The sequence below is a fragment of the Populus trichocarpa genome, chromosome 18 (assembly GCF_000002775.5).
Source record: "Populus trichocarpa isolate Nisqually-1 chromosome 18, P.trichocarpa_v4.1, whole genome shotgun sequence".
NCBI lineage: Eukaryota > Viridiplantae > Streptophyta > Magnoliopsida > Malpighiales > Salicaceae > Populus > Populus trichocarpa.
In genome coordinates, this window is record NC_037302.2 from 13,403,902 (window position 1) to 13,429,247 (window position 25,346).

General features: G+C 34.1%; 3 protein-coding genes and 1 non-coding gene across 4 annotated transcripts; 1 reads left to right on the forward strand and 3 right to left on the reverse strand.

Annotated features, from left to right (window-relative positions):
* Positions 1-3,438: 3,438 nt before the first annotated feature.
* LOC18111054 (triphosphate tunnel metalloenzyme 3) lies at positions 3,439-6,132 on the reverse strand. The gene is made up of 2 exons (XM_006389341.3): positions 5,168-6,132; positions 3,439-3,665 (listed from the first exon to the last, which is right to left on the reverse strand). Coding segments are annotated over exons 1-2 (615 nt in total). The 5' UTR covers positions 5,782-6,132; the 3' UTR covers positions 3,439-3,664.
* Positions 6,133-10,475: 4,343 nt separating this feature from the next.
* LOC18111056 (heparanase-like protein 3) lies at positions 10,476-13,549 on the forward strand. The gene is made up of 9 exons (XM_006389343.3): positions 10,476-10,857; positions 11,082-11,118; positions 11,237-11,420; positions 11,507-11,655; positions 11,833-12,063; positions 12,156-12,345; positions 12,424-12,549; positions 12,884-12,983; positions 13,054-13,549. Exons 1-9 carry the CDS (start codon positions 10,597-10,599, stop codon positions 13,417-13,419), a joined length of 1,644 nt encoding a protein of 547 aa, XP_006389405.2. The 5' UTR covers positions 10,476-10,596; the 3' UTR covers positions 13,420-13,549.
* Positions 13,550-13,718: 169 nt separating this feature from the next.
* On the reverse strand, positions 13,719-21,729 carry LOC18111057 (probable anion transporter 6, chloroplastic). The gene is made up of 15 exons (XM_024590269.2): positions 21,182-21,729; positions 20,873-21,018; positions 19,733-19,832; positions 19,400-19,452; positions 18,611-18,685; positions 18,190-18,270; positions 17,864-17,925; positions 16,979-17,046; positions 16,334-16,449; positions 16,153-16,189; positions 15,397-15,492; positions 15,149-15,290; positions 14,995-15,047; positions 14,222-14,308; positions 13,719-14,110 (listed from the first exon to the last, which is right to left on the reverse strand). The coding sequence occupies exons 1-15, from the start codon at positions 21,581-21,583 to the stop codon at positions 14,009-14,011; spliced, it is 1,620 nt and encodes a 539-aa protein (XP_024446037.1). The 5' UTR covers positions 21,584-21,729; the 3' UTR covers positions 13,719-14,008.
* A 2,343-nt stretch (positions 21,730-24,072) lies between these two features.
* TRNAE-UUC (transfer RNA glutamic acid (anticodon UUC)) lies at positions 24,073-24,144 on the reverse strand. The gene has a single exon. It is a non-coding gene; the product is annotated as a tRNA-Glu (tRNA).
* Positions 24,145-25,346: the final 1,202 nt, after the last annotated feature.

The window sequence follows — 25,346 nt, forward strand, 5'->3', positions numbered from 1 at the left end:
CCTCCTCCATTATCCAAGAAATAAAACGTTAAATCTCCTACACGGATAAGGAAAATCAATCATTTTTTTTTTCTTTCAAGATCATAGGAAGAGGTGTGCATGAGTTACAGAGATCTTTAACTTATTTCAAGATCATTGGAGGAGGTCTTGATGTCATGAAGATCATCGACTGTGGCTTATGGATCAAAAAATAGGTTATTCCTATGAGTTTTTTTTTATCTAAAATGAAAATCTTAGAAAATACAGTGTTTTTTCTGGGAAAGAAATCATGTAAATTTCATGCCACGACTTAATAGTCTTGTTGACTAAAGCAAGTGGAGGATTTAATTATGAATTTGTTGATACATTGGGGATCTAAAATAATATTAGTACAAAATACTACTATTACCAGGAAAAAAAAAACAAAAAACAAGTTGACTAAAACAAAAAACAAGTTGACCGAAATTGAGAGAGATGCAAATAAATTTGAAATTAAGAGAGATATGCAATAGAACCCGCTTGAGATGGTAGTGGGTTTAGTTTTTTTTTTTGTAATTTTTAAAAGTGTGTTTATTATGAAAAAAATATTTTGTATTGATTTTAAAGTGTTAATATCAAAGATAAAAATTTGAAAAAAAATATTTTAATATATTTTTTTAAAAATATCTTATATCACATTATAAAATATGAGAATTTAAGATTGCATAAAATAAATAAACAGATAAATAAATAAAAACTTGGTTTAATTAGTAAATGAAAATATCACTAGCTACTTGACCATGGGAAGGGGTTAGGGTCTCGAGTGGCTACTAGACCCTCAGGAAAGTGGCTTTTATTTTAGTAGCCATTGAGTTGGAGTTGACCTCGAATAACAGCTAAGTGTTGACTACGCCTCTCCTGATTATCATGTATGTGCCTATCAAAGCTTGTTTTTTTCTTCTAGATTCTCAGAGCTGGCTTAATTTTCGATTTTTATATCATGAGCTGAGGGAACTAATTAGGTTTTTGTAATTCATCCAACTGTTAATTTGGTTCTTCCCTCTTCTTCTGATGATTAATGTTTGAATTGTAGGCATGTCATGGCTCATAATTTACATGATCAATTTGGAAAGATGAACTGATTTTTACAATATCGAAATGATCCCTTTTATTAAAAGTTAGTATCGGTTCAAATAATTTGTTTTAAATTAAAAAAAAACTATTCAAATTAATTTTTTTAATGGAACTAAATAATTGAATTAAATTGATTTGTTTGGTTATTTCAGTTTTATTTAAAAAAAATCAAACAAATCAAACGAACATTAGCTTTTATTTTATAATATGTTTTTTTCAATTTTGATTTTTGAGATTGAAATCGAGTTCAATTATTTTATTTTTACGAAAAATAACCTTAACTATCAAAAAAATAATTCAAGAAACTATTTAGTGTAATTATTTTTGGATTGATTTTTTCTTCGAATAATTTGTTTTTCCCTTTTTCATAAAATTAGAGACCGAATTGATTATTGACTTGGGTTAATTTTTTAGATATAAGAGGTTTATAATAGAGAATTTATAGTCCAGCATCTAATATACATAACCATCTTGTTGGTGGTCTAATAGTAAGAGTTTGTGATTAAGAGGTTTACTTCTCTTGTGGTCTCAAGTTCGAGCCCCGTGATTGTCAATATTGATGGTTACTAGAAGTTTACTTGATCGTTAATTTCAGGGCTCGTGAGGATTAATTGAGGTGCGCACAAACTAGCCCAGATATCTCACATAACTCAATGTGTGTGTATTAATTTTGCTAAAGTTTGCTTTAAAAAAAAAAGAAATTACAAAAGGAGAAGTAAACAATGCATAGGAAATTAACAATGAAGAATACAAACTTCACCAATTCCACGACAAAACGCACACATGACACATCAAAAAAGAAACGAAAAAAACAAAATCAATAAATTGATGATTAAATAAAAATAATTGACCCGAAGAACAAGCCATTAATTATTAGTTAATATCTAATCTGGAATCAAGACATCACTCTTGTTTTCCTCCCCTTATTTGATGATTAATGGCATCATCCTCACCCATTCTAATGGACTCTATGATGAAGAAAATATTAATTTTTAAATACATTAATCCAAGTTATAGAAAAAGAAAATGAATAAACGACAAGCCATCCTGAAAAAGAAAGAAAAGGAAAGAGCTAAATGCAAGATGAGGTTTCTAGTCTCTGTGTGCTTAGCATTTGCTCCTAGGGGAAGCTAGCTGTGCATGGTTGATCGTCCCAAACACGGTGGAATCAGTCTGGACCGGCTGCAAAATTTTGCCCGCCACCCCAATTTCCTCTCCCACAACCACTAAATAATCCCAGGTCCACCAGCCAAGATTATCCCATCTCCACCAGCCCGGAACCTCCCTGCCCCACCAGCCCAGAATCCATACACGCCACCAAACTCTTGTGACCAGATACAAAAATGTCATGAAGCTGGCCAGACATGCTCGGGTGTGCATTCCTTGCGCCTTAAAATCCAAACCCTATAACCAACCAACAATACTATCTAAATCTTGGTTGGGAAAGAAGGATAAAAAAACAGTCGTGCAGACCGCGCCAAAGAGACAATAAGCAGTCAGAATCCATACACGCCACCAAACTCTTGTGCCACACACAGTCCCATCTTTGACTATACAAAGTCAGGCTACACAGACCATATAAAGCAAGACCAAACTCTATACATAACAGATCCACGTTCCGTGGACGTGCTACTATGTGGTTCTTGTGCACATGAACATTAATGGATCTCCGGAGGTGGTGCTGGTGGGTTCTTGGGCTAATATGGCACGAAGTGGCTCGAGGAAGTAGTGGGTTCTTGGGCTCATATGGCACGAAGTGGCTCTAGGAAGTCATGGACTCTTGGTTAGAGACTTCTTTTACATATTATTGATGGATCATTTTGGGTCAACAAGGATGCTGCCTGAGACTGTCATAGAATTCTACCTTTTCAGACTAGTTTGGAGTGAACATAACCTTCTAGAGGATAATGTCTTCATTACTATATAATTTAAATCTAAATATTAATATGATTACTTTTTTTAAAAAAATTTATTTAAAAATACATCGAAATAATTTTTTTAAAAAATATTTATTTTTTTATATTAATATATTAAAATAATTTAAAAATACTAAAAAACATTTAAACCAAAAAAACCTTTAAAAACATTTTTAAAATACAAAAACAACAATCGAATTGTGCCCAGGACCCTTGGCATTATATCAAGCAATTATTTCTCTGCAACTGAAGAGCCCAAACTTAACAATAACATTCTTCAAACTCGAGTATTTTGTAGGATTTTGTTCCATCAGTTTTATAAACCCTTCTTGAATCTTGAAAAATATCCTTGGAATTGAATCCGATAGTCTAGCATGCTATCTTACAACTCCGTTCCTTGAAGGGGCAAGTAGATAAACACCAACAAACATACGACACAAAAAAAATTCATATATAAAAGGGTCCATCTGCATGTGATGGATGACCACGAAAACATCTCAAATTCATAGTTGTATCACAGCATTGCAGAACAGAGATAATTTACTGTTTAATTCAAACTAGTAGTATTAAAATAGAATTCATTGCCCGCATAGACGTCTGTGGAGAGTACAGCTGCAGGGGAAGAGCAAGATGCACTCAAGCATATGCTGACATAACCTGCAAAAGGATGAGTAATCGGATAAATCACCATAGTAATATCAACAAAAATCTTATTGTAAGATTAATCATAGTTGCAATTTGAGAATGGCATATTACTCAAAAGAACATGCTGCTTTATGAACTTTTCAAACAATGTTATGAATACACTATCCCTTTGTAAGTGGAAGAGCGGCATGATAAACAATGTGCAGAGGACTTACAAGCATGGCTAGAGCAGAAAGAGGAATACACACTACCTTGCATTTGCTAACTAAAACATGCACCACCACTGCAATTTTCCTCACCATTTAAGAAACATGAGAAGCAAAACAATAAACATGAAAAATATGCAAGTTCCTGTATGGAGAAACCAATCAAATGCAAAAGAATAGTCACGCTGGGTGCTTGTAGTCTGGTTGCTAGCAAGTTGATCAAGAATGCATGGTAATAAACTTGATGAACTCTTTCGAGAGCCACATGGAACAACTAAACAACCCAAGGTAAGAACTGAAACAGATTTTAGACTTGGTAAAAGTGGTGAACAGTGCAAAGAAACTGCCTTGGAGGCAAGTGAGTAACTAAACCAGTTGATCAAATTGTTTAGTGGTTTCTGAGTCGAAGTAGATGGCTTGTGAAAACTTTTTACTTAATGCAAATATGGATGAGCTCACATGAATCCCAACCCTACTCATTCAGAGGATATTAAAACATATTGGTTTTTAAGTGCGAAGAGCACTGCATATAAGCAAAATTATGTTGTTCTGTGGTGACTACATCTCATCACTGTTATCACAGAAAAATCTTGCTGCAAGTAGCATGTTCACAACAAAATCTGACAGCTGAGATTAGATTGAAGATCTATTTACGGTGCCCAACTAAGTCATCAAAATGAGTGATAACAATTGCAAAACAGAATCAATTATCAACAGTATGGGAAAAAAGTAACCACATGTTAATCAAGAAAACTAGAACATGTTCTCTGAACAAGTAATGTAGAAGATGCATCATGCAACAGGCACCTGAATCTCAGACAATGAATATGATGAAGAAATGTCGAACAATCAGTCACCTGGCATCTAGTTTCAAGAAAACATAGCCAGGTTACATGAAAGAATATAAGAAAAAACATATAATAAATGGTTTCAGTGGCCATTGACATTTCTCAGGCTCTGACATTTACCCAGAGCAAAGCTATAAAGCTAGATCTCATTAACAATCACAAAGCAAATCTTAAACCCATCAAACAGATACAAACTCCATAATTCGGCAAGCAATAGTCCTCTCATAACACCCAAAATCATCTATTCAATAACCACTCAATGGTTAGAGATTCAAACTTACATTCATTACTTAATAACCACTGATCAAGTACGCGGTGCAATTATCTAAAGCAACAACAATAATACAACCAAAAGAACAATGACTGATAAACATTCAACAAGAAGCATTTTCACATCAAGAATCATTCAATACATCAAAAAGAACAATAAAACATGTCCAAAAATTAATCTTTCACTTACTAAGGCAATTTCCCAGCTCGAAAAATCGCAAACTTTGACATCTCAGAGTACTTATAATCAATCCCATTCTCCTTCAAAAACCCTTCAAGTACCCTCTTGACTCTTTCAGGATCATCATTCTCACACTCAATCTCGTAACACACTCCAAAACTAAACTTACTCTCATCAACCTCCAACTTCAACCCTCTCCACTCATAAACATCCCTCACATTCTCAAACCCACCTAAACACACGAAACCCATTTCCCCATCAATCCCAAACTCATCTTTACACCTCTTAATAATCCTCGACTCAGTCAACCCCAACTTGCTTGCTTCCTCCACACATTGCTCCCCAGTCAATGGATCTATTTCCTCCTCATCCTCCTCGACACGACTCACCCCATTGATCAGCATTGGCTTTGCCTTGAGAGACAAAACACAACGAGTTTTTTCGTTGTTGTTACTGAATGAACGCAAGCGAAGCACTGCCCTTTGAGAAGCAAGAATGCCATTGGCAGAATCAAAAAAGACATTTTTTTGGTTAAGTTTTTTTATGTGAAATGGTGAAAGGATTTCTTTTAAGCGACTGTGATTGACTGCATCAAGCAGACGCAATTTCACCTCCACCTCCATAAAGGGCTAAATTATTTTGTGGATTTTTTTGCAAAAAAGTTCCGATCTTTTTTGTGGGTTTTTGGTAAATTTTATTTATTTATTTTTGTGGGGTTTTTGGTTATGGGGAGAGGCCAATCCGGTTGGATTTGGAAGAGGGGTTAGGTTTGGAGTGGTCAAGGAGGTGGAGGAGAGATGAGGTGCTGGTGGCAGTGGTGGAGGAGGAAGTGGTTGTGGTGGTGATGGTGGGCTTTCGGGATTCTTCAAGTTCTTCTTTGTCTTCAATTTTGACCTGGATTTTTGTTGGTTTTCTTCTTAGCATTTTTGGCTGAGGGAAAGAGAAGGAGAGGCGGATGTGTTTGGCATCTGAGAACAAGTTCAATGAAATAAGCCTGGTGGGAAAGTTTTATCGTGGACGACTTGTCATGCTACATACCAATTATTAAGTTGGACGACTTGCCCTGCCACGTACCAATTATTAAGGTGGACGACTTGCAGCTCATGCAATACAATGGCTTACCATAAAATCCCTATTTATAAAACTCGGATGGGCCGGAAGGTTAGTCTAAAATCCGATTGACCTGTGATTAAATTAGTTCCAGTTGAAGAAAATAGAATAAATAGTAATTCAGCCTGACTTGATAAAATATTCAAGTCGACTTGCAATCTGGTTCAATCTAGAATAAAACTTGACTTTTAAAATTTTATTATTATTATTTTTTTATAAAAACAATATAATTTTGATCTTTTTTAAAAAATTGAGTCAATATAAATTGATTTTTTTAATAAGTGACTCGGATGTTTTCTCGAGTCAGATTTTATAATAAAAAATAAAATATAAATTGATTTTTTAAATTAGTGACTCGGATCTTTTCTCGAGTCAGATTTTTTTTATACTAATAATTATAAAGTTCACGATCATATTAATAAATATTATAATTGTGAAACTTGGTTGGATTAGAACGTCAACTCGATGTGCTAAACTTAAATATGTTATTTTATTAAAAAATAATTAAATCAATGTTATTTTAATAAAAATAAAAATAAATATTATAATTTTGTTTTCTTATTTATATTTAGTGTCACATGCTATCTTAGTACCCTCACCATCACTTCATGCTAATTACCATTTTATTGCATCTGAAAACGGAATGAGATTTATTAAAAGAAAAAAATAGTGAAGCCAAGGCTCTAACTAGATTTCAAATCATAAATTTATCATATTAACTCAATAATTCACCGGACATCCTTTGGGAAGCATATGTGTTTTCTTTCCTTTCTTGAGTTGGTAAACAAATCTTGCAAAGCCGAGAGCTTGATCATCTCAATGGGCCTGTTCTCTATGCCTGGGTTTCGATATCTTCTTCAAGCCTAAGTCTTGGACTCCTTGTGGTATATCTCTCTCTCTGGGGCTGCTTTTTTTTTTTTTTTTTTGTTTCTCTTGCGATTTCTCAGACATTCCTATCTTTCCATTACCAATCAGATCCGCTTGACGATTGCATTCTTATCCAGAGCAATTTGTTTGTTTCTTGACTTTTGCTTCCTTAAAAAATCTGGTCAAATCTTTCGATGGATACATAAAGTATATATCCAACCAAACGAAAGAAGAATAGCTAGAGCTAGGTTCTAATGAATACAGGACATAAGGTTAATTATCAATGCAATCTTAAGCCAAAAGGACCTACTAACCATGTTTATCTCTTTTGGGAGCCCTAATTTGGAGGCATGCCATGAAGTAGACTTCTAGGCATCAATTTTAAATTAATACTACCGACAGGTTGATTCATTGTGATTTATGATATAAATTAAAATAAATTTTAATAAAAATAAAAGAAGAATGGACTCAATATAATTGGCTGGGAAAAACAAAAGTTTTTAAATAAAAAAATTAAATTAACTCAAATTAATTTAAATTAACTTGATTGACTCGTGATTCGAGACTTATTGTAAGTAATAAAATTTGAAATAGAGTTTTAATACTATGCTTTTAGTGAATGATACATTGTGTTTACTCTTACCCCTAATATAAAGACGGTGAGTTCTCATAAAGTTTCCATTAAACTTGTAATTAAATTAAAATTTAAAACCAGTCAAAGAAAGCTGAAAGACAAACTCTCCATTTCAATTATGGCGTGTGGTGAAAGGCCCTTTCTTTTCTTTTCTTTTCTTTTCTTTTACTTTTTTGTTAAGCCTTTTTCTATGCGGCACAAAATTCATATGCCGACAGGGGCTTTGTTTTTTTCCTGGGTTCCGGACAACGATAGAGCAATAGAGACCCATTTAAATTAATTGTCTATTGCAATGGTCAAGATACGTGATGCATGCATGTGCTTGGAATCAACCTAGATTTGGAAATTCCAGCTCAGAAACAAGAAATGAGTGTAGCAATCGTGGAATGTGTACAGTAGTTTTAAATTTAATTTTTAAAAATTATTAGTTCAAGTTTAATAAATTTTAAAATTATTAAAAATTTATATAATCATTAATTTTAGAGATAGTGAAATTTGTTATGCACAAACTAACTCGATTGTCTATATTAATTTTTTTTTAAAAAAATTAAGTACTAGGAGGGAGTTTCGTTTGTAGAATCATTAGTATAATATGAAGTGAGCTAACAAAAAAGGGAAAAATTATTAAGATTTAACAGGTTTACTGAGTTGTAGATGAAAATTACAGACATGCGAGTCGCAAGTAACATACTATACGATAACTGTAATTCTATCTGCCCTGCACTGTACCCACTCAGGCATCATCATCATCCAGCCGATGATTTTTAGAAACACTCTCGAGATCTGTACAGAAAATGACAAACAAGTACATGAATGATGAATCACTATATTTTTTTTAGTGGCTTCATGTCAGTCTTTCTTTGCTTTAATAATTTCTTTTCTTCTTTTCTTCTTTTTTATCTGCAGTGAAACATGATTGTGTATTTGGTAATAACTTGGACGTGGATGAAATAACGTTTGTGTTAGAGAGGTATACAGCACTCTCTGTTGCATAAATTTTACGCCTTCAATCTTTTCTGGATAGAGACGATGATACATGGAGTGCGCTTGTTCAGGTTCTGCAAAAGCTCAATCGTCCCATTCTGTATTCTGTGTCTCTCGGAGCTATCCCGACACCAGCCATGGCGAAAAATATAAGTGGGCCAGTCAACATGCACAGGGTAACAGGAGAAGTTGCTGATCATTTCGATTTTTCAAGGTGGATTAAAGTTTTCATGTAAAACAACAGCTTAAAGTTCAAATTATATACAGATCGTCGCTCCGAAGTGGTGCTTTTCTTGTATTCTTTCATTTTTTATGCGATATCTTGATCTTCTACTCCTGGGACTTTGCTGCTGCTAACAAGCTAGATTGGTGCCAGGGGCTTGCTGGGGAGGTCATGGCCTGACGTTGGACACCAGGTCTTGACTCATGACAGATGCTTTGCCTATCCCATAATATAAAAATAAAGGGAAATTAATAGCTTAGGACAACAGGATGACTGACATATTTGTAACCTTTTAAGGTATTCACATCACATGCACCAGCTTGTTCTATGTTTCCCCCTCTCCTCTACCTATCCTTTCTTCCTTTGGGAATGATTCAAAGCTTAAACACCAGTATAAAGTCTATATTTTTGTTCTAATAATGTGCATATCAAGTGATTTTTCAAAAATAAAATGTGTATATATATCAAGCAGAAAAAACGTATTATAATTTATGCTAGAAAAACCGATATTTCTTGTCAAGATGTAAAGTTAATTTAAGATTAGACTCTATTAAAACCAAAGTAATTAAACTTCACCGTCACTTTGAATTGACTCAAGAATTAGCCATGGTTTAATCCGGTTGACCCGTAAATCAACATGCTATTTAATTTATTTGATCAAAATTTAAATTGATTTTTTTTTCAAAACAAATCATTTCAACTTAAAAATATTAAAACAATATTATTTTTATCGAGGTTAATTTAAATTAACTCAACCGAGTCATGAGCCAAGTTAAATTTAATAATTTTGATTAAGTGTGTGTTCGATAATGTGGTATATGATGTTCTTCAATCGAAAATACATTAAAATAATATTTTTTTTTAGATTTTTTTTATTTTTTTACATTAACATCATAAAAAAACATTAAAAATATTAATTTAATATTTTATTATGCAAAACAATAACTTGAAAAAGCATACAGAACCAAAAAAAATCAAACACTTCCTTAACCTAGAAAAAATCTAAAAAAAAAACTCGAAAAAAAGAAATTAACCAAACAAGTGGGTCCCAAGATCACACTTTCACAGGGAGGCACCTTGGAAAATTGATCGGCAACTAGCTGCTTTCACGAAGCAAAGCAAAAGCAAGGGCCCACTCTGAAGCAAACCTCTCATCATTCTAACCAGCAAGGTTCCAAAGGCTAAAGAATAGAATACCAAAAGCTAAGTATTTGCTAATCAAACAAAGTATAAATAATTACCAATAAATTTCCCATCTTTTATACCATATTCACTTTTATAAGGTCCAATAAAAAAGATTTAATTCTTTTTTAGCTTTAGATTATCTTTTTAGTATTTTTAAATTGTTTTAATATATTAATATTAATAATAAAATTTAAAAAATAAAAAACAATATTATTTTAAAATAAAATTTTAAAAATAAAAACAGTTAAAAATCAATCTCTACCCTACGGTAACTGTATCTTACTTGTGAAAATCTAAATATTTTATGTCTTTTATTAAACTCTAGCCTGCTGTGGCTCACCTCTAGTAACCACACTTCCTCTGCCACTTTCATGGCTACCTTACACATATAAAGAGAAACCCTTAGATCTTGAACTTGTGTTTGCTTCCAAAAAGATGATTTATTTGCAGAACTGGCAAATGGGGCTGTGCTTGCTGGTCTGTATCATTAGCTGTTGCTTCATTTCTGTGAGTTCACAAAGTGCTGTTGCTGGAAATGATAATAACAGTGTTGTTGAAGGAACTGTTTTCATAGATGGAAAATCTTCCATTGGAAAGATTGATGAAAATTCCATTTGTGCCACCTTAGATTGGTGGCCACCTGAGAAATGTGATTATGGGACATGCAGCTGGGATCATGCTTCTCTCATTAATCTGGTAATGATTCATTTTAGCATGCTTCTGAGGTTGTTTTTTAGGATTAGATATCTAAATATGTTGTTTGATAGTTGCAACTGAACTTGAAATGCTCGTCCTGTCCTGCACTTATCAAAACTTAACTGGCATTTTACTATTAGATACAGAGTTGTTCTTTAAAATTTCAAGAAGTTATTCTCTAAATATTTAATCTTTTAGAATTTTTTTTATGTTCTCTCATGCAGGATCTTAACAACAGCATCTTGTTAAATGCCATAAAGGGTGAGAGACTGAGAGCCCTTTGAACCAAAGCAACCTTTTCTTCTTCTTGTTGGCCAGAACTCTTTTTAATGCTTTTCAGAGTCCTAATTGCCTCTCTTTTTTTGGCACTATGGTCCAGCTTTTTCGCCATTGAAAATCAGAATAGGGGGCACTTTGCAAGATAAGGTCATTTATGACACCGAAGATAATAAGCAACCTTGTGTCCAATTTGTCAAAAACACCAGGGAGATGTTTGGTTTCACTCAGGGTTGCTTACCAATGTATAGATGGGATGAACTTAATGCCTTTTTCAAGAAATCTGGGTAACAACGATGTTCTCTTCTGTTTCCTGTTAACCTTACTTTACAATTTCTAGCAGCTGAACGTCCTCTTAATTTTGCAAATTCAGGGCTGAAATTATATTTGGGTTAAATGCTCTCACTGGCCGATCCATGAAATCTGATGGTTCTGCAGTAGGAGCTTGGAACTACTCTAATGCAGAATCATTTATAAGCTATACTATCAAGAAGAACTACTCTATTTATGGCTGGGAGCTCGGTAAGAACACCCTCCAATGCTTTCTCGTCGTTGATGCTAATGATTGATGTTTCATGAAATCCATGAAAGTATCATTGCTTTATTGACTATAAGGAAATGTGAACTAACTACGATCAGTTTATATTTTGCTGAGATTAATTTATCCAAACCTACAACAAGTCCTTTTCTGCTGATCAGGAAATGAATTATGTGGGAGTGGTGTTGGAACAAGAGTTGCAGCAGCTCAGTATGCTTCTGATACAATTTCCCTGTATAACATAGTGAAAAAGATTTACAGCAGCATTGAACCGAAACCGCTAGTTATAGCACCTGGAGGATTCTATGATGCAAATTGGTTCAAAGAGTTTGTAGATAAAACAGGCAATTCTGTAGATGCTATCACCCACCACATATACAATCTTGGTCCAGGTATCTCTTTGAAGAAAACGACCTGACTTCTTTGGTCTCACACCTTGGACAATAGGTCTAACTTGACATGATTATATCCTCTTTTGGTGCAGGAGTTGATACACATCTCATTGAAAAGATCCTTAACCCATCCTATCTTGATGGTGAGGCTAGGACCTTCAATAGCCTCCAAAGCACTCTCAAGAGTTCTGCAACTTCAGCAGTTGCATGGGTTGGTGAATCAGGAGGGGCTTACAACAGTGGCCGTAACCTTGTTACCAATGCATTCGTGTTTAGTTTCTGGTAAGGGAGGTCAAAATTTATGTTAAAAAAACTCCAGCTTTTCTGTTGTGGATTCTAAGTCCAGGGATGTCAAAACAGGTATTTGGATCAGCTTGGGATGGCATCATCTTATGATACAAAAACGTACTGCAGACAGTCATTGATTGGTGGCAATTATGGTTTACTCAACACTACTACTTTTGTTCCAAATCCGGATTACTACAGGTATTCGAAAATTACTGATACTGGCAGGTTGCTCTGAAAAATTAGATAGCAGGATAGAAATGAAGAGGTGCAGTGAATTATCTTTCCAATATCATGGCAATTCTTAAGAAATTCATTTGTCTGCAAGAAGAAAGAGGATTAAGTTTTGAAATAGGTAGAGGATTAAATTAGTGATAATTTTTCAAAAGAGAGGTATCTATGCTTATTATGAATTGAATTTTTTCAACCAAGTTGGCTTCATACCAAGATGAAACCTCTTGTTTCCCACTCTGGAATCTCATATTCAGTAATAAGGTCTCTCAGAAATTCTAATGTTTTGCTTTCTTCAATGCAGTGCTCTTCTTTGGCACCGCTTAATGGGAAGAAATGTTCTATCAACCAGCTTTTCTGGAACGAAAAAAATTCGTGCATATACTCATTGCGCAAAACAATCTGTAAGTTCCACAACACAATCATCACACAAGCAGAGAGCTTTATGATCTAATTAGATTCATGATCTTGCAGAAGGGGATCACATTACTACTAATCAACCTTGACAGTAGCACGACTGTTGATGTCAATGTAAAATTCAACAGCACTTTGGGATTGCACCGTAAACACAAGACTCACAGGTCTCATGAAACAAAGGTCATTCGACTGCTTGAAGGATCCACAAGTGAGATAACAAGAGAAGAATACCATCTAACAGCAAAAGATGGAGATTTACACAGCCGAATAATGCTACTCAATGGGAACATTTTAACAGTAAATTCATCCGGGGACATACCTTCCTTCGAGCCACTACTTGTAAATTCATCAAAGCCGATAATGGTTGCTCCTTTCTCTATTGTATTCGTTCAAATGTCATATGTTCTCCCTGCTTGCAGTTAGGTGGTAGCACTTAATGGAACTGAAATTAGTTCCATATAGTGTATAGTGATTGATCAAATAAGACAGAATACAAGCAGTAAATGCTACATTCTTTCTTGGTGAATAATACAATGAAAATTGTTTTGGTAAATTGGGAAGCCATAGTTTTCATTCTTCTTTAAAAGAAAACCAGTGTCCCTTGTAATTGCAAGCACATAGCATAAATTTCTTTTCTGCAGTGTGCGCTGCTCGTCCTACAGGAATGAACTGCCCCAGGACACTTTTTTTTAATTTATTTATCACGCGGTAGATAAGAGAGATTGGTATCACAAAGTTTTTGAGCATTCCAAGGCATACCATAAAACGCGAGCCTTAAAACACAGTAGGACAACAAGCATGTCAATTACATGTTGGTGGCCACCCAAGACCACAAGGTCAACCATACATTATGTTTAGTAGATTACACTTGGTATCAATATACAAATGAAGAAGCTAACTATAGGAGATGAGGTAATTTCCACCAAATGCTATGAAAAGAAGTTTAATGAACAACATATTCAATGGTGTGTTCTCTAATTTGGATGCTTCATCCAAGAATATCCATCCAAAGTCAATCCGTGTTGGAAAAGTTTGTAGGCTTGCTGCTGGCAAATGCCAACCATACAATGGTACCGGTCAAGTAAAAGAAAATTGATGGAACGAACAATGCAATCTGCATGGTAAAAATACAAGGAATAAAAAATTACTTGGGAGAAGTTAATATAGAAACCTGTCCAAAGAAGTACATATATTAAAACTTAAAAGTGGTCAAGAGGTAACTTACACTCCATGAATGAGTTGTATCTAGTAGATAACCAGTCAAGGGAATCCCTACAATTCCAGGTATTGCTCCGACAGTGTTGGTAATGCCCTGCATAATAAAATTGAAAAGAAAAAAAAAAGATCAACATGGTTAAAAGGAAGTTATTTTTGCTTTACAAATTCAAGCAAAGGCCTTAAAACGGTGGCAAGCTTACAGTAGTCAAGATGGATCCAAATGAATGAATTATGTACTTGACCTGGAGCTAAAATTAGAAACATTGACACAAGAATGTTTCACGAAAGTTTAATCTAGAACTGCCAGTTCATTACAACTTTGCATAATTTCCTGAATAATCTGAAGGCAGACATGGACAAATACTCATTGATGATAGGACCAAAATCCATGTAAAAAAGGGATTTATGACAAAATTAGAATTCCTGTCCTGGGATCAACCTTAATTGGAGAAGTGGCTATCTGGAAAAAAAGGATGACAGATCCATGAACAAAACCATTAATTGCAGTGAATCAGCATAGTTTTTTTTCTCTCTTTTCTGCTTTGCACTTTCACACTAAAACCAACTCCGCCTTGCAAAAGATATTATTGAGTGACTGGGTATCATTTCTCCATGTCATAAATAATGATGCACATAATTCAGGAACCATGTGCTGAATTGATTTTAAGTCAAGTGAGAGTGAGGCACGTGCTAATGAAACCTACTATCAATCTATACAGGAGGCCGATTAGAAAATGCATAGCATATGCAACAAAATCTAGGATTTGTAGGCTTACATACCAAAAGTATACTTGCATATTCAGGAGACATATCTTGATGCGTACAGTAAAGTCCTGCAAAAATGATAAAACTTTGAATTAGAAATTAACCTAGCACAAGTCAATACGTTCCTACACATAAAATGAATTAAAAGAGTTCTCAAGTACTCCACTACCAGACAAGGCAAAGCTTGAGAGGGCTAAGCCAGCAGTGAGAATCCCCACAATCTCCCAGGGAGGCAATCCTAGATCCACAGAGGAGAGAGTCATGCAAAGAGCAGGAGACAAAAAGGCAATTGTTTGGCAAATCTTTCTCACCTGCAAGGTCAAAAAGGTCAAGCTTGTTGACACAGTGAAGAGTTTCTGACAAGATGATGATTATAGAAGTGTAGAACTATAACAATAGACGTTTGGTTTTGCAGACCGTAGTGATTTCAACTCCATTGGAAATTAACTTGTCAGCAAGCTGTGCGGCAATGCTAGTCACGAAAACTGAAGCCAAGGGAGGAAGGATAGAAACCTGAAATTGTTGATAGTTACTTCATAGGAAAATAAAGTGTCAAATGTTCTAATTGCAGTTAAAAAATCAAAAGATTGATGGCTATCCAATGTTCAGACTCGTTGGACTGACATGGTAGTCCCAAGTTCAAGTGTTATCACCAGTGCTTCAATAGTATTGCATGTAAAGTTCAAGTCCTCAGGGACCTGACCAGTCAAATTACCATAAAAATTTAGGATAAAACATTCATACTGTACTCAATTTCAGATTACAACATGTTATCTAAATTACTGCAAGGAAGATCAATCCCTCACAGGTAAAAATGAACACCTTCGTGGTATGGTACCATAATATACCCTAGTTTCTGGCGCGTTATAGCACCAGCATGTCTCTATAACAATTTTTCGCATCAAAAGATGCTTGTAGATGGATGATTTCAAACTAGTTCTATGTACATGGTAAATAGGATACCGATAACAATAAATGAGATGTTGAAATGTGTGATTTCTTGTACAACAGAGTTCTTTATTTTTAGCAAGTATGACTTCCCACATTCATTTCAAAGATGCAAAAATTTAATGTACATCAAACTTGAAGGTAATCATTCTTCCTTGTTCATGCAATTTGAGTGCTATACTCGACTAAAGTGAGAGAAAGACAATCATAGATCTTCAAACTTACCCATGCAGCTTCTGTCAAATTCAGGCTCAGCTCCTCACTGCACGGCATTTCCATTGAAAGTTAGGTTTCTTTGCATTACAGCCATAATGGCAGGCACATTGAAGACATTGATATAGCAGTTGCTAAATTCTCTTTTTCCAGAATGAGCAAAGAAATTCAGAGAGTAGAACTGAAAAGATACCTAAAATAAGAAGGAAGCCAAGATAAACAAGTATAATGACCCCAACTTCCACAAAAGTGAGCATATATCATTGCCCATACAGCTGGGGTTTGGAAAAATGCCTTCCATGGAACATCCTGTCACAATAGAGACACTAAGAAAAGTAAGCGCAAATGGTTAAAACATTTTTTAAGGGAAGGTCCTTAATTTCAAAATCAGGTATTATACACAGTTCACAATAATTTTGAAAACAATAAACTTCCTAAATTTCCTCACAATTTCATACTTTAGTGAGGATTGGTACTTTCCCTCAGGAGACTTCACTTGTATGCTATACATATTTAAACTCATGAGAGAACAATCAAGAATATCTGAGAGAATAGCACTTCCTGGAGAACTATGGTTCTAACCATTTAGTTATGAATATCAGTAAACATATGATGCTGGAACTCAGGCAGATCTATTCACTTTTGCCATCGAGTATTAGAGTATTGAATGACCCTTAAGCCTAGTTACTTGGGTTTAACTTGACAAATCAGTGAAACATGCCACTCTTCAAGAAATGTTGCATTTAAGATACATTCAATTTCTCAATCAGCACCTTCTCCATCCTTACAGTTTCTAATATTATATAGGAGAACAAAGAAAAAGAAGAAAGCGTTGTACCTTCAGTGAGCCACCCAACTCTGCAAGAGCATTACTTGATGATTTTTCCGAATAGATAGTTTGGGACCCTGTCAAACATATCAAGGAAAAGTGCACTTATGAATAAGAGGAAGGGAACACAAAGACAAACAGCAATTTTACAACAAATTATTTTTATTTAGTTCATATCAGCACATCACCTAAGAATTGAGCCTTACCTAGGATAACCTCCAATGAAAGGTCAATACTGCAGTTGGGCATAGAAAGTCAGCTGAACACTTGGGGAAACATGCTACTGGTTTAAAAATAATACACTAAGTCCAATTAGAAGTTTTCTCTCCAGCCTCTAGAACAAGACTTTTTCTTCAGGTATCATCCTTCTAGTGGAAAAGATGAGATGAATTTTCAAGATGGTCTCCAAGGCAACGATATTGAGCAGTAAAAGTATACGCAGCTGAAATGAGATACTAAGCATGTTTTGAACAATATGGAGGACATATTTTTATGATCAAAATGATATTTGGAATATAAAGTGGGTTATTCTCTTGCAACTCAATATATGAACAGTTATACAAGGCTCCCTAAACATTAGGGTGTTTCAGAAATGTGACTCCTTTAGCTTAAATTTTTTTTATATCTTCCGCTGTGAATTGCTAAATATGTATAAATTAGGCAAAATATTTTTCATATGTGCAATGTCAGGTAGACTAACCATATAATTTTATCAGAAAGGCAGAGCAGAATAAGGCATTATCAGCATGCAAAAAGAGATGCAAAAGAAGACACCATATGATTTGGAAAATCACACACAAGTGGTCAACTAATCATCATCTACATACCAATAAACTCAGAAGCTTTATTCATCAAATCTAGAATAATAAAAATCAATACAAGTAAAGTGCTCACGTGAAGTAGGTTTGGCAGCGAATGAAGCCTGTCCCTCTTCAAGATATTGAAACCCCAAAAACCTTCATAATTTTTGGTGTTGCCAAAATTATAAAATCAACTCTTAGTCAGTTGTTAATACTAGCAACTTAAAAAGCTGAATATAATCAAATAAACAATTGATCAGTCAGTTCAGAACCAAAGTGGACCAAAAAGCCATGAAATATTATCTTGTATTTAACATGAAAACAAAAGCCTTTATGGGTATCATAAAAGTGTAATTTCCTTTAGTTCAAGGCAGAAGCAGGTAAGCATTGAAATCCATGAGATTAGGGACAGATACTTACCAGGCCACCCCAAGAAAGCCAAATATATAAAATACAGATGCCCAACCAAAATTTTGAATAAGCGGAGGAGCTAAAAGAAGCCTGCAAGAACTTTAAAAATGTTAGAAAATACCAGCAAATGAAACCAGGAACGCACTTTAAATTAAACAAAACAGACACAGAAAGAAGAAAATAGTCATAATAGCATAAATTTGTCGATTAAATATGTTTAGGACCTCACACACTGATTCCTTTTAGGTGCAATTTCACAGGAAGATGTAAAGTTGTAAATAGTTTCTCTACTTATCGATAATCACACAAGTCAATAAGCTGAATATGACATTTCTACAGTTAACATTCTGGGTGACTCAAATTAAGAGGCAAGCAGTTTCCTCAATAGAAAAAATTGTTGCTATCACACGCCAAATTAAACAAAACATACCCTGTAACACTTCCTACACTTAGTCCCCCAAAGACAAATGCTACAGCTCGTGATCGCTCTTCCAAAGGTATCGACCTGCATGCAGTGTTGGTCAATGCAAATCAAAAGGAGAAAAGAACTCTACACTAGCTCTTCATCAGAAATTGGCTTTATCCCAATGACATGCTGGCAGTATAAAAGAATGTACAATGTAAGAAAGTAAGCCATAGGGCACTGCAGTCAACGAGTTTGCAGTTTTAACAAGCCAAAAAGCATAATTTCAATAGCGGAGAACAAGAAAACAGGACACAGCCTACCACAAAATAGGCAGGACAAGTCTGAGACAGATAATAAGTTAATATGAAACAGAAGAAAGCCAAGAAAAAACTTAAAATACAGAGATAGGAAACATAAGTCTCTATGTTGAAACATGAATTGATATACACATTTAACTGATTATTATTGTACATAAATAAATTGTTCAAGGTGAGCAGGACACTCCATAAACCACAGAAATAGTCCTAAAGCTCCACACAGAAAAGTTAGCTTCCAAATATTTCCATAATGAAATCTTTAAGAAGTTTTCCATGAGACTACCAATTTATATAATAATGAAAAAGAATGCAACCTGTTCATGAACATGACTATAGGAAAAACTAAGAAAAAGCACGAAGGAATACTAGTCCAATTGAAACACATGAAAACCAAATACCCAACACAAACATAGAAATGGATGATTATGTTTAGCCAGATACTATCTAAAAGGTCCACTAAAACATGCTCCTATAGAGCTTTGGATGTCATACATGCCTGGCAATGAGGTCAGTTGCTGCAGAGGGGGAAACTCCTTCTCCTATTCCAACCTAGATTTGGAACACATAAGAGAAATACTCAATGAGATACACGAAACAACTTATGCAATTCAACATTAACTGAAGGAACGTCAAAGAAAAATGCATAAGAGTAATATGAAAAGATAGAGAGAGACAGAGACTAATTCAGTAAGGGAGAATCTCTAAACTATCACAAATGTTTATGATGCATATTTAACTAGTAATGAGTTGCAGATTCATGAAAAGGTGCGTACAAGTTGGATAGAAATACTTGCTCAACATATGGAGTATGGGAGGAAGCTGCACATACCAAAACCCTTGACAACACAAATCCGGGCATATATCCAGCAAGAAAAGGAAGAAGTGCTGTAGCCACTGACCATGTCAATACTCCAATCTGAAGAACTTTTCTGCATAATAATAATAATAATAATAATAAAGGCATGAGGCATGTATAGCACAAAATGCACCAGACCCAGAAGACAGGTGAAAGAAAAACCTATTACCCTCCAACTTCAAAGAGACCTAGTGTAACCATCAAAACCATGAACTGCCCAAGTGGAGTCAGCCATATTTCCGAAAACATATAGATTTTTACTGCTTTAGTGGATAGGGTAATCATGGATCAAGCATTCGGTTACATTGAGCGGAAAAAATTACTTGTGCAAACATAAAAAATGTAAACAGTTGTACATTTAAGCACTGGAGGGGATGAAATAAGTATGAAATCTACAGTCGTAATGAAAGTGTATGCAGTTCATATTCCCAAAATGCTACAGTTAAGGTGTAGCATTTAGAGTTTAGAAAGTCTAATGGAAATGAAGCATAGTATTTGCATCGATTAGCAGAAGTCAGGATCACAGTCGAGTGGAAAGAATATTTCTCTAAATCTTAAGGGAGGACTACTTGAATAGAGCAAATAAATTGATGGAATGCAGAGACCTGATATTGATTTTTTGTCAAATCAGAACAACCTCCACCTTTATTAAGGCAATTTAAGCTTGTAAAATTAGAAATAGCACTCGACTTAAACAACTCAGCCCAAAACATTAATGCCAACTCATTAAATCAGCTATATAAATCCTTTTCTTTCCCTGATATGTTCAATTCTTGGCTAAACTTATTGTGATCAGGAACATCATTTGGCCCATAATCAAACATAGAAGATCATTCAACTAGATCTCAATCAAGAGAAGAAGTTAGCATTACTTGACCAGTGTAAGTAAGTGCATGGGAGAAGAAGTTAAATAGCTCAAGGTAAAATCTTGCACTGAAAGATACTAATATGACCTCACCCTCCACATGCTTCCAAGTAATAAATCCATTACTGGAGCTTAAATAAGTGGTCTCCCATTGCCGGAGCCTATAAAAATAGTTTATTGATGGGAAAAATGACCTATTCCTCTAATGTGAAAGACATTGTAAATACAGCAAGCCATGAGGAACTAACCTCCCACCAAAAATCTTAGCAAGCCAACCTCCTGGTAATTGGCTCAAAGCATAACCCCAAAAGAAGGATGATTGCACTAGCCCAGCCGTTGATGCATTCCATCCAAATTGGTGAGACATAGGAATTATTGCAACACTCAAGTTCACCTACCCAATTTAGCAAATTCATCAAAACATACGTTAGCCACAAACACAAGACAAGTAACCAAGTATTAGCAGCACCATTAAAAAATCACTATTCTTAGTTTAAAACTAACAGAAACCAAGGCATATGAACATATCAAATTAGACCAAAAATACCACTACTTACCTTGTCCATATTACAAATAACAAAGGCAAGTGATGTAGTGCCAATAAGCTTATATCTCAGAGGGATATTCTTCCATGGAGGCCATTTCCAATCAAAACCCACCTCACTAGACCCACTATCATCCCCCAATCTCTGCTCAAAATCCAAACTTGAACCCCTCTTGGGGTCCAACTCATCAGCTTTTTTTAGTCCAGCGAGTACATCAGGGACCCTCTCACCTTCTTTCACGTTCTCTTTCTCTTTAACACCACACCAAACCCTGAACTTCAAGCTGTTTCCAGAGTGAAGGAAATTTAAAGAATTGTTCTTGAATGAGGTGGTTGTTTTGAAGACTGAGGTTTGTGTGTTTGTGTTGTGTGAGAGAGAGCAAAAGCTCTTTGCTTTGAGTGTTAAGTTTGCCATTTTATTTTCTCTTGAGGGACGAAGAAAGAACTGTAATTTTCGTAAGTGAAGACAATATAAAGAGAGGAAAGAGTAAGCATTATGTTTATGTCCATTGACTTCTTGTCAGAGGAAGCCATTGCAGAAAGCTTGGCATATCATTTGCAAGGACTTGGGGTGGCCACGGAGGAATGACTTGTGGCTGTTGTTTGTTAGTGGGACCCACCTTTGTCGGGTAGCTATCGCATACTACATTTTTTACTATTAGTTATGTAAAATATTCTGCAAGTGATTTTTGTTATTTTCTCTTATTCATAAAAGTGAAATAGCAATTCATAATAAATTATTTAATAATATTAAGTGTTGATAAATATTTTTATAATTTTAAATTAATATTTATTTAAGCATTAATATATTGGAATGTCTTTAAACAATATTTGATTTCTCTATCATTTATTTCTCGTTTTTGTAACTTATTCTACCATCATTTGAATTCTTATAAAAAATATTCTGGTTTTTTCTTATTTTCTCAAAAATACTACATAATAAGTTTTCAAGAATAATAGCATTTAAAACATTTTTAACCTAATTACATAAAAAAAAAACTTTACAATGTTATTATCATATATACATGTCAATCAATTTATCCATATCAAGATTTAAGTAAAATATACAATTAAATCTTTGAAAATTAATACTCTTATAACCTTGAAAGTTTATTAATTAAATAAATTAATAATTTATTAATTTAAATATTAATTAGTTAAAAAATTATTTGTCAAAGTATTTTTTTTTCATTTGCAAAGAGTTTTATATTTACCGTGAGAGTTTTGTAGACAAACTTCTTAAGGGTCCATTAATTATATGGATGTAGTACTTTTTCGAGGTTTTTCTTGTTATAATAATATAATTTTATTAGAACAAAACCTTAAACTGAATCTTGGTTAGCGGTTGATTAAGATGACATTTTAGAAGAAAAGTGAGACCTTTAGTTGTTTTTTTTTTTTTTAGTTTTATCTTATGTTTAGGGGGTAATCCTTAATTGTTTTTTTTTTTTTTATTGAGATTTGTTTTTTTTAATCTGAGATTATAGAATGTGTTTTAAGTAGGAGTCATTATTTTTGGTTTGGTTTGGTTTTTATAAAAAAAAAGTAACCAAACTGAATTTATTTTTTAAAAAAAACCGAATCCGAACTAAAACCGGTTCAAACCAACCGGTTTCAGTTCGGTCTAGTTTTTTAGGATAAAAACCGGTTCAAACCGGTTTGGCTCGGTTTTTTTGGTTTGGCTCAGTTTTTTCAGTTTGGTTCGGTTTGGCTCGGTTTTTTCTGGTTTTTTTCGATTTAGGTTCGGTTTGGTTTTTTCGGTTTCAGGCTTATAAAACCAAAACCGAATCGAACCGGTCAGTTTTTTCAAAATTTTAATCGGTTTAATCGATTTTTTTTTACGGTTCGGTTTTTTCGATTATATTTTTTTCGATTTTCTCGGTTCAATCGATTTTTCGGTTTTTAGCTCACCCTAATTTTAAAAAACAAGGGTTGATTTTATTTTATTTTTATCTTTTAAATTTTGTAGAAATGAAAACGGAAAGGAGAGGTCAATGGTGATTGCAATCAAGATTGGAGTTCTTTTGCTGAATTACATGTTAGTTTATGGCTTATGGTTAGAATATATATTTTACAGGTTTGATATATATAATTTTTTATTGGATCAAGAAAAAAATAAATTAAACTTGAGAAGAAGTTCTTTTTAATTCGGAAATACTGATGCGAGATAAAAAAAATTTAAAAAAATTATTTGTGTTTTTTAATTATTTTTATTTGTTTTCTGTTTAGCATAAGAAATTAAATATCATACTTAATAATTTTATTTTTTCTAGTTTGTTTTTTCTTTATTTTTAAGTTTTTTAGTCTATTTAGGTTAGTGTTTGAGTTAATTTATTTAAGAAATTATAAATTTTTTATAGAAGAAAATTACTTGAAGAGAAATGCACAATGATAAAATTAAGAATTAAAGTCATGTGTGACAACCTTATTCAATTTGTTTTTCAAGAAATATATATATTTTTTAAAGACTTTTTTTTAATTTCTAAAGTTTTTAGTATATTTAGGTGAGATTTATGTATTTCAAAAACCATGGATGAAATAAATCAAGATTTACCTATCTTGTTTATAGGATTCTATAAATTCATTCTCATATATTGAACATGTAATTTGTTTTCCTAGAAAAAAAAAAAATTTAACTGATTTTTCTGTTTCTTTTAAAGAAATTTTATCAGTTTTTAATATTTCTTATGTGAGATTTAGATATTTCAAAAACCTCAGGGGGGGAAAATAAAATTTACCTATATTCTTACAGGGTTCCAAATTAAAATTTGGACGAAAATGGATGGAAATGGAACTATGGAAGGTAGCAATTGGAAAGGCTACCGAAGTTTTGGGTGAAATTGAGATAATACAGAAATCAAGGGGGCAAAATATAAAATAAACCTGTTTGACAACCAAAAGGAATTCCGTTGCCGGGAATCGAACCCGGGTCTCCTGGGTGAAAGCCAGATATCCTAACCGCTGGACGACAACGGAACACTTGTTAACGATCAGTATATATATATATATATAAATACATCATTTCACAAGTGGAGTTTATAGAACCAGCTCAGGGTCGATAGAAGAGAAAAGGCTTCGGTACAATAGAGGACGTTGAGAAATTATGCTGCTATGTATCAAGTTTGAGCGCTTCCAATAAATGGGAAGAGAGCACTTGGCACAGTAAAAGTAAGCTCCCGTTGCCGTCTGTCGGAGGTGGTTTTTCCAGTTCATGGGCTTCAGCTAGTTCTGTCAATAGTAAGTTCATCTTAATTTCGCCAGTGTTTCAGGCTGAAAGTAACAGGCATTTCAGTGATCTGTGTAAAGGAAAGGAGGAGACATAGGCCGGAGCTAAATCTACAAATAAGATTCCTTAATTTCCTGTAGTGTAGTTGCAACTTGCTTACAATATTTTACTCACCATTAAAATAATCCTTATGGGTTAGGTCACAAGCGCGTGCAGCTTATAAGATCATCCTGTGATCAGAGTGTAGCTAAGCGATAAAAAGATGACCAGAAGAAAACAACATTATCTTGCTTTTTTTTCTCCTTTTCCTGAAAAACATAATAATGGTGCAGCTGCACTAGCTGCAATTGCATTTTTGCTGATGAGGTCCTTTTATTTATTCAGCTGTCAATGAGCTCGTAGCTCAACTAACATCTATCCTCCTCTTTCCCATCCCCTTAAAGGTCTTGAACTCGAGCCTCTTTCTTAAAGGAAAATAAAATGGTAGTAAAATAGATATTTTTTTTTAGTTAATTGTGTACTAGCTTTTTAGCTTGTTAGACTTGCATTAATAAAAAATGAATATTTTGGATGTTTTCTCTATAGTTATGATGTATTTTTTTTTTAATTTTTGAGAGTTTTTTTTTTAGTTTAACGTGGGTGTCTAGGCTAGCTTGCGCGCACCTCGACTAATCCCACGGGCCCTGAAGTTAACGACCATGTAAGCTTCCAGTGGCCATCATATGAGCAACCACATGGCTCGAATCTGAGACTAGAGGAAGCAAACCTCTTAGTCCCAAATTCTTACCACTGAGCCACCACCTAGATGGTTAATTTTTGAGAGTTTTGACTTACAACTAACTTTATTATTTTTTGCTATTACTTGCGTTAATTAGTGGTTTTGAATGGAAATTATAGAAGACGTGTTTTAGAGTTTAACCATTCCTGATGGTTAAATGATGTCATAGAATAG

What these genes read in the sequence shown, in the direction of transcription:
- LOC18111054 (XM_006389341.3), bottom strand. Translation starts at nt 5,781, where the DNA reads ATGGAGGTGGAGGTGAAATTGCGTCTGCTTGATGCAGTCAATCACAGT.
- LOC18111056 (XM_006389343.3), top strand. Translation starts at nt 10,597, where the DNA reads ATGATTTATTTGCAGAACTGGCAAATGGGGCTGTGCTTGCTGGTCTGT. An exon ending in ATGCTTCTCTCATTAATCTG is followed by an intron (nt 10,858 to 11,081) that starts GTAATGATTCAT and finishes TCTCTCATGCAG; the next exon opens with GATCTTAACAACAGCATCTT. An exon ending in TATTTATGGCTGGGAGCTCG is followed by an intron (nt 11,656 to 11,832) that starts GTAAGAACACCC and finishes TCTGCTGATCAG; the next exon opens with GAAATGAATTATGTGGGAGT.
- LOC18111057 (XM_024590269.2), bottom strand. Translation starts at nt 21,583, where the DNA reads ATGGCAAACTTAACACTCAAAGCAAAGAGCTTTTGCTCTCTCTCACAC. An exon ending in CGCTGCCAAACCTACTTCAC is followed by an intron (nt 17,047 to 17,863) that starts GTGAGCACTTTA and finishes TATGTTTGACAG; the next exon opens with GGTCCCAAACTATCTATTCG. An exon ending in CTCAAGCTTTGCCTTGTCTG is followed by an intron (nt 15,048 to 15,148) that starts GTAGTGGAGTAC and finishes TCATTTTTGCAG; the next exon opens with GACTTTACTGTACGCATCAA.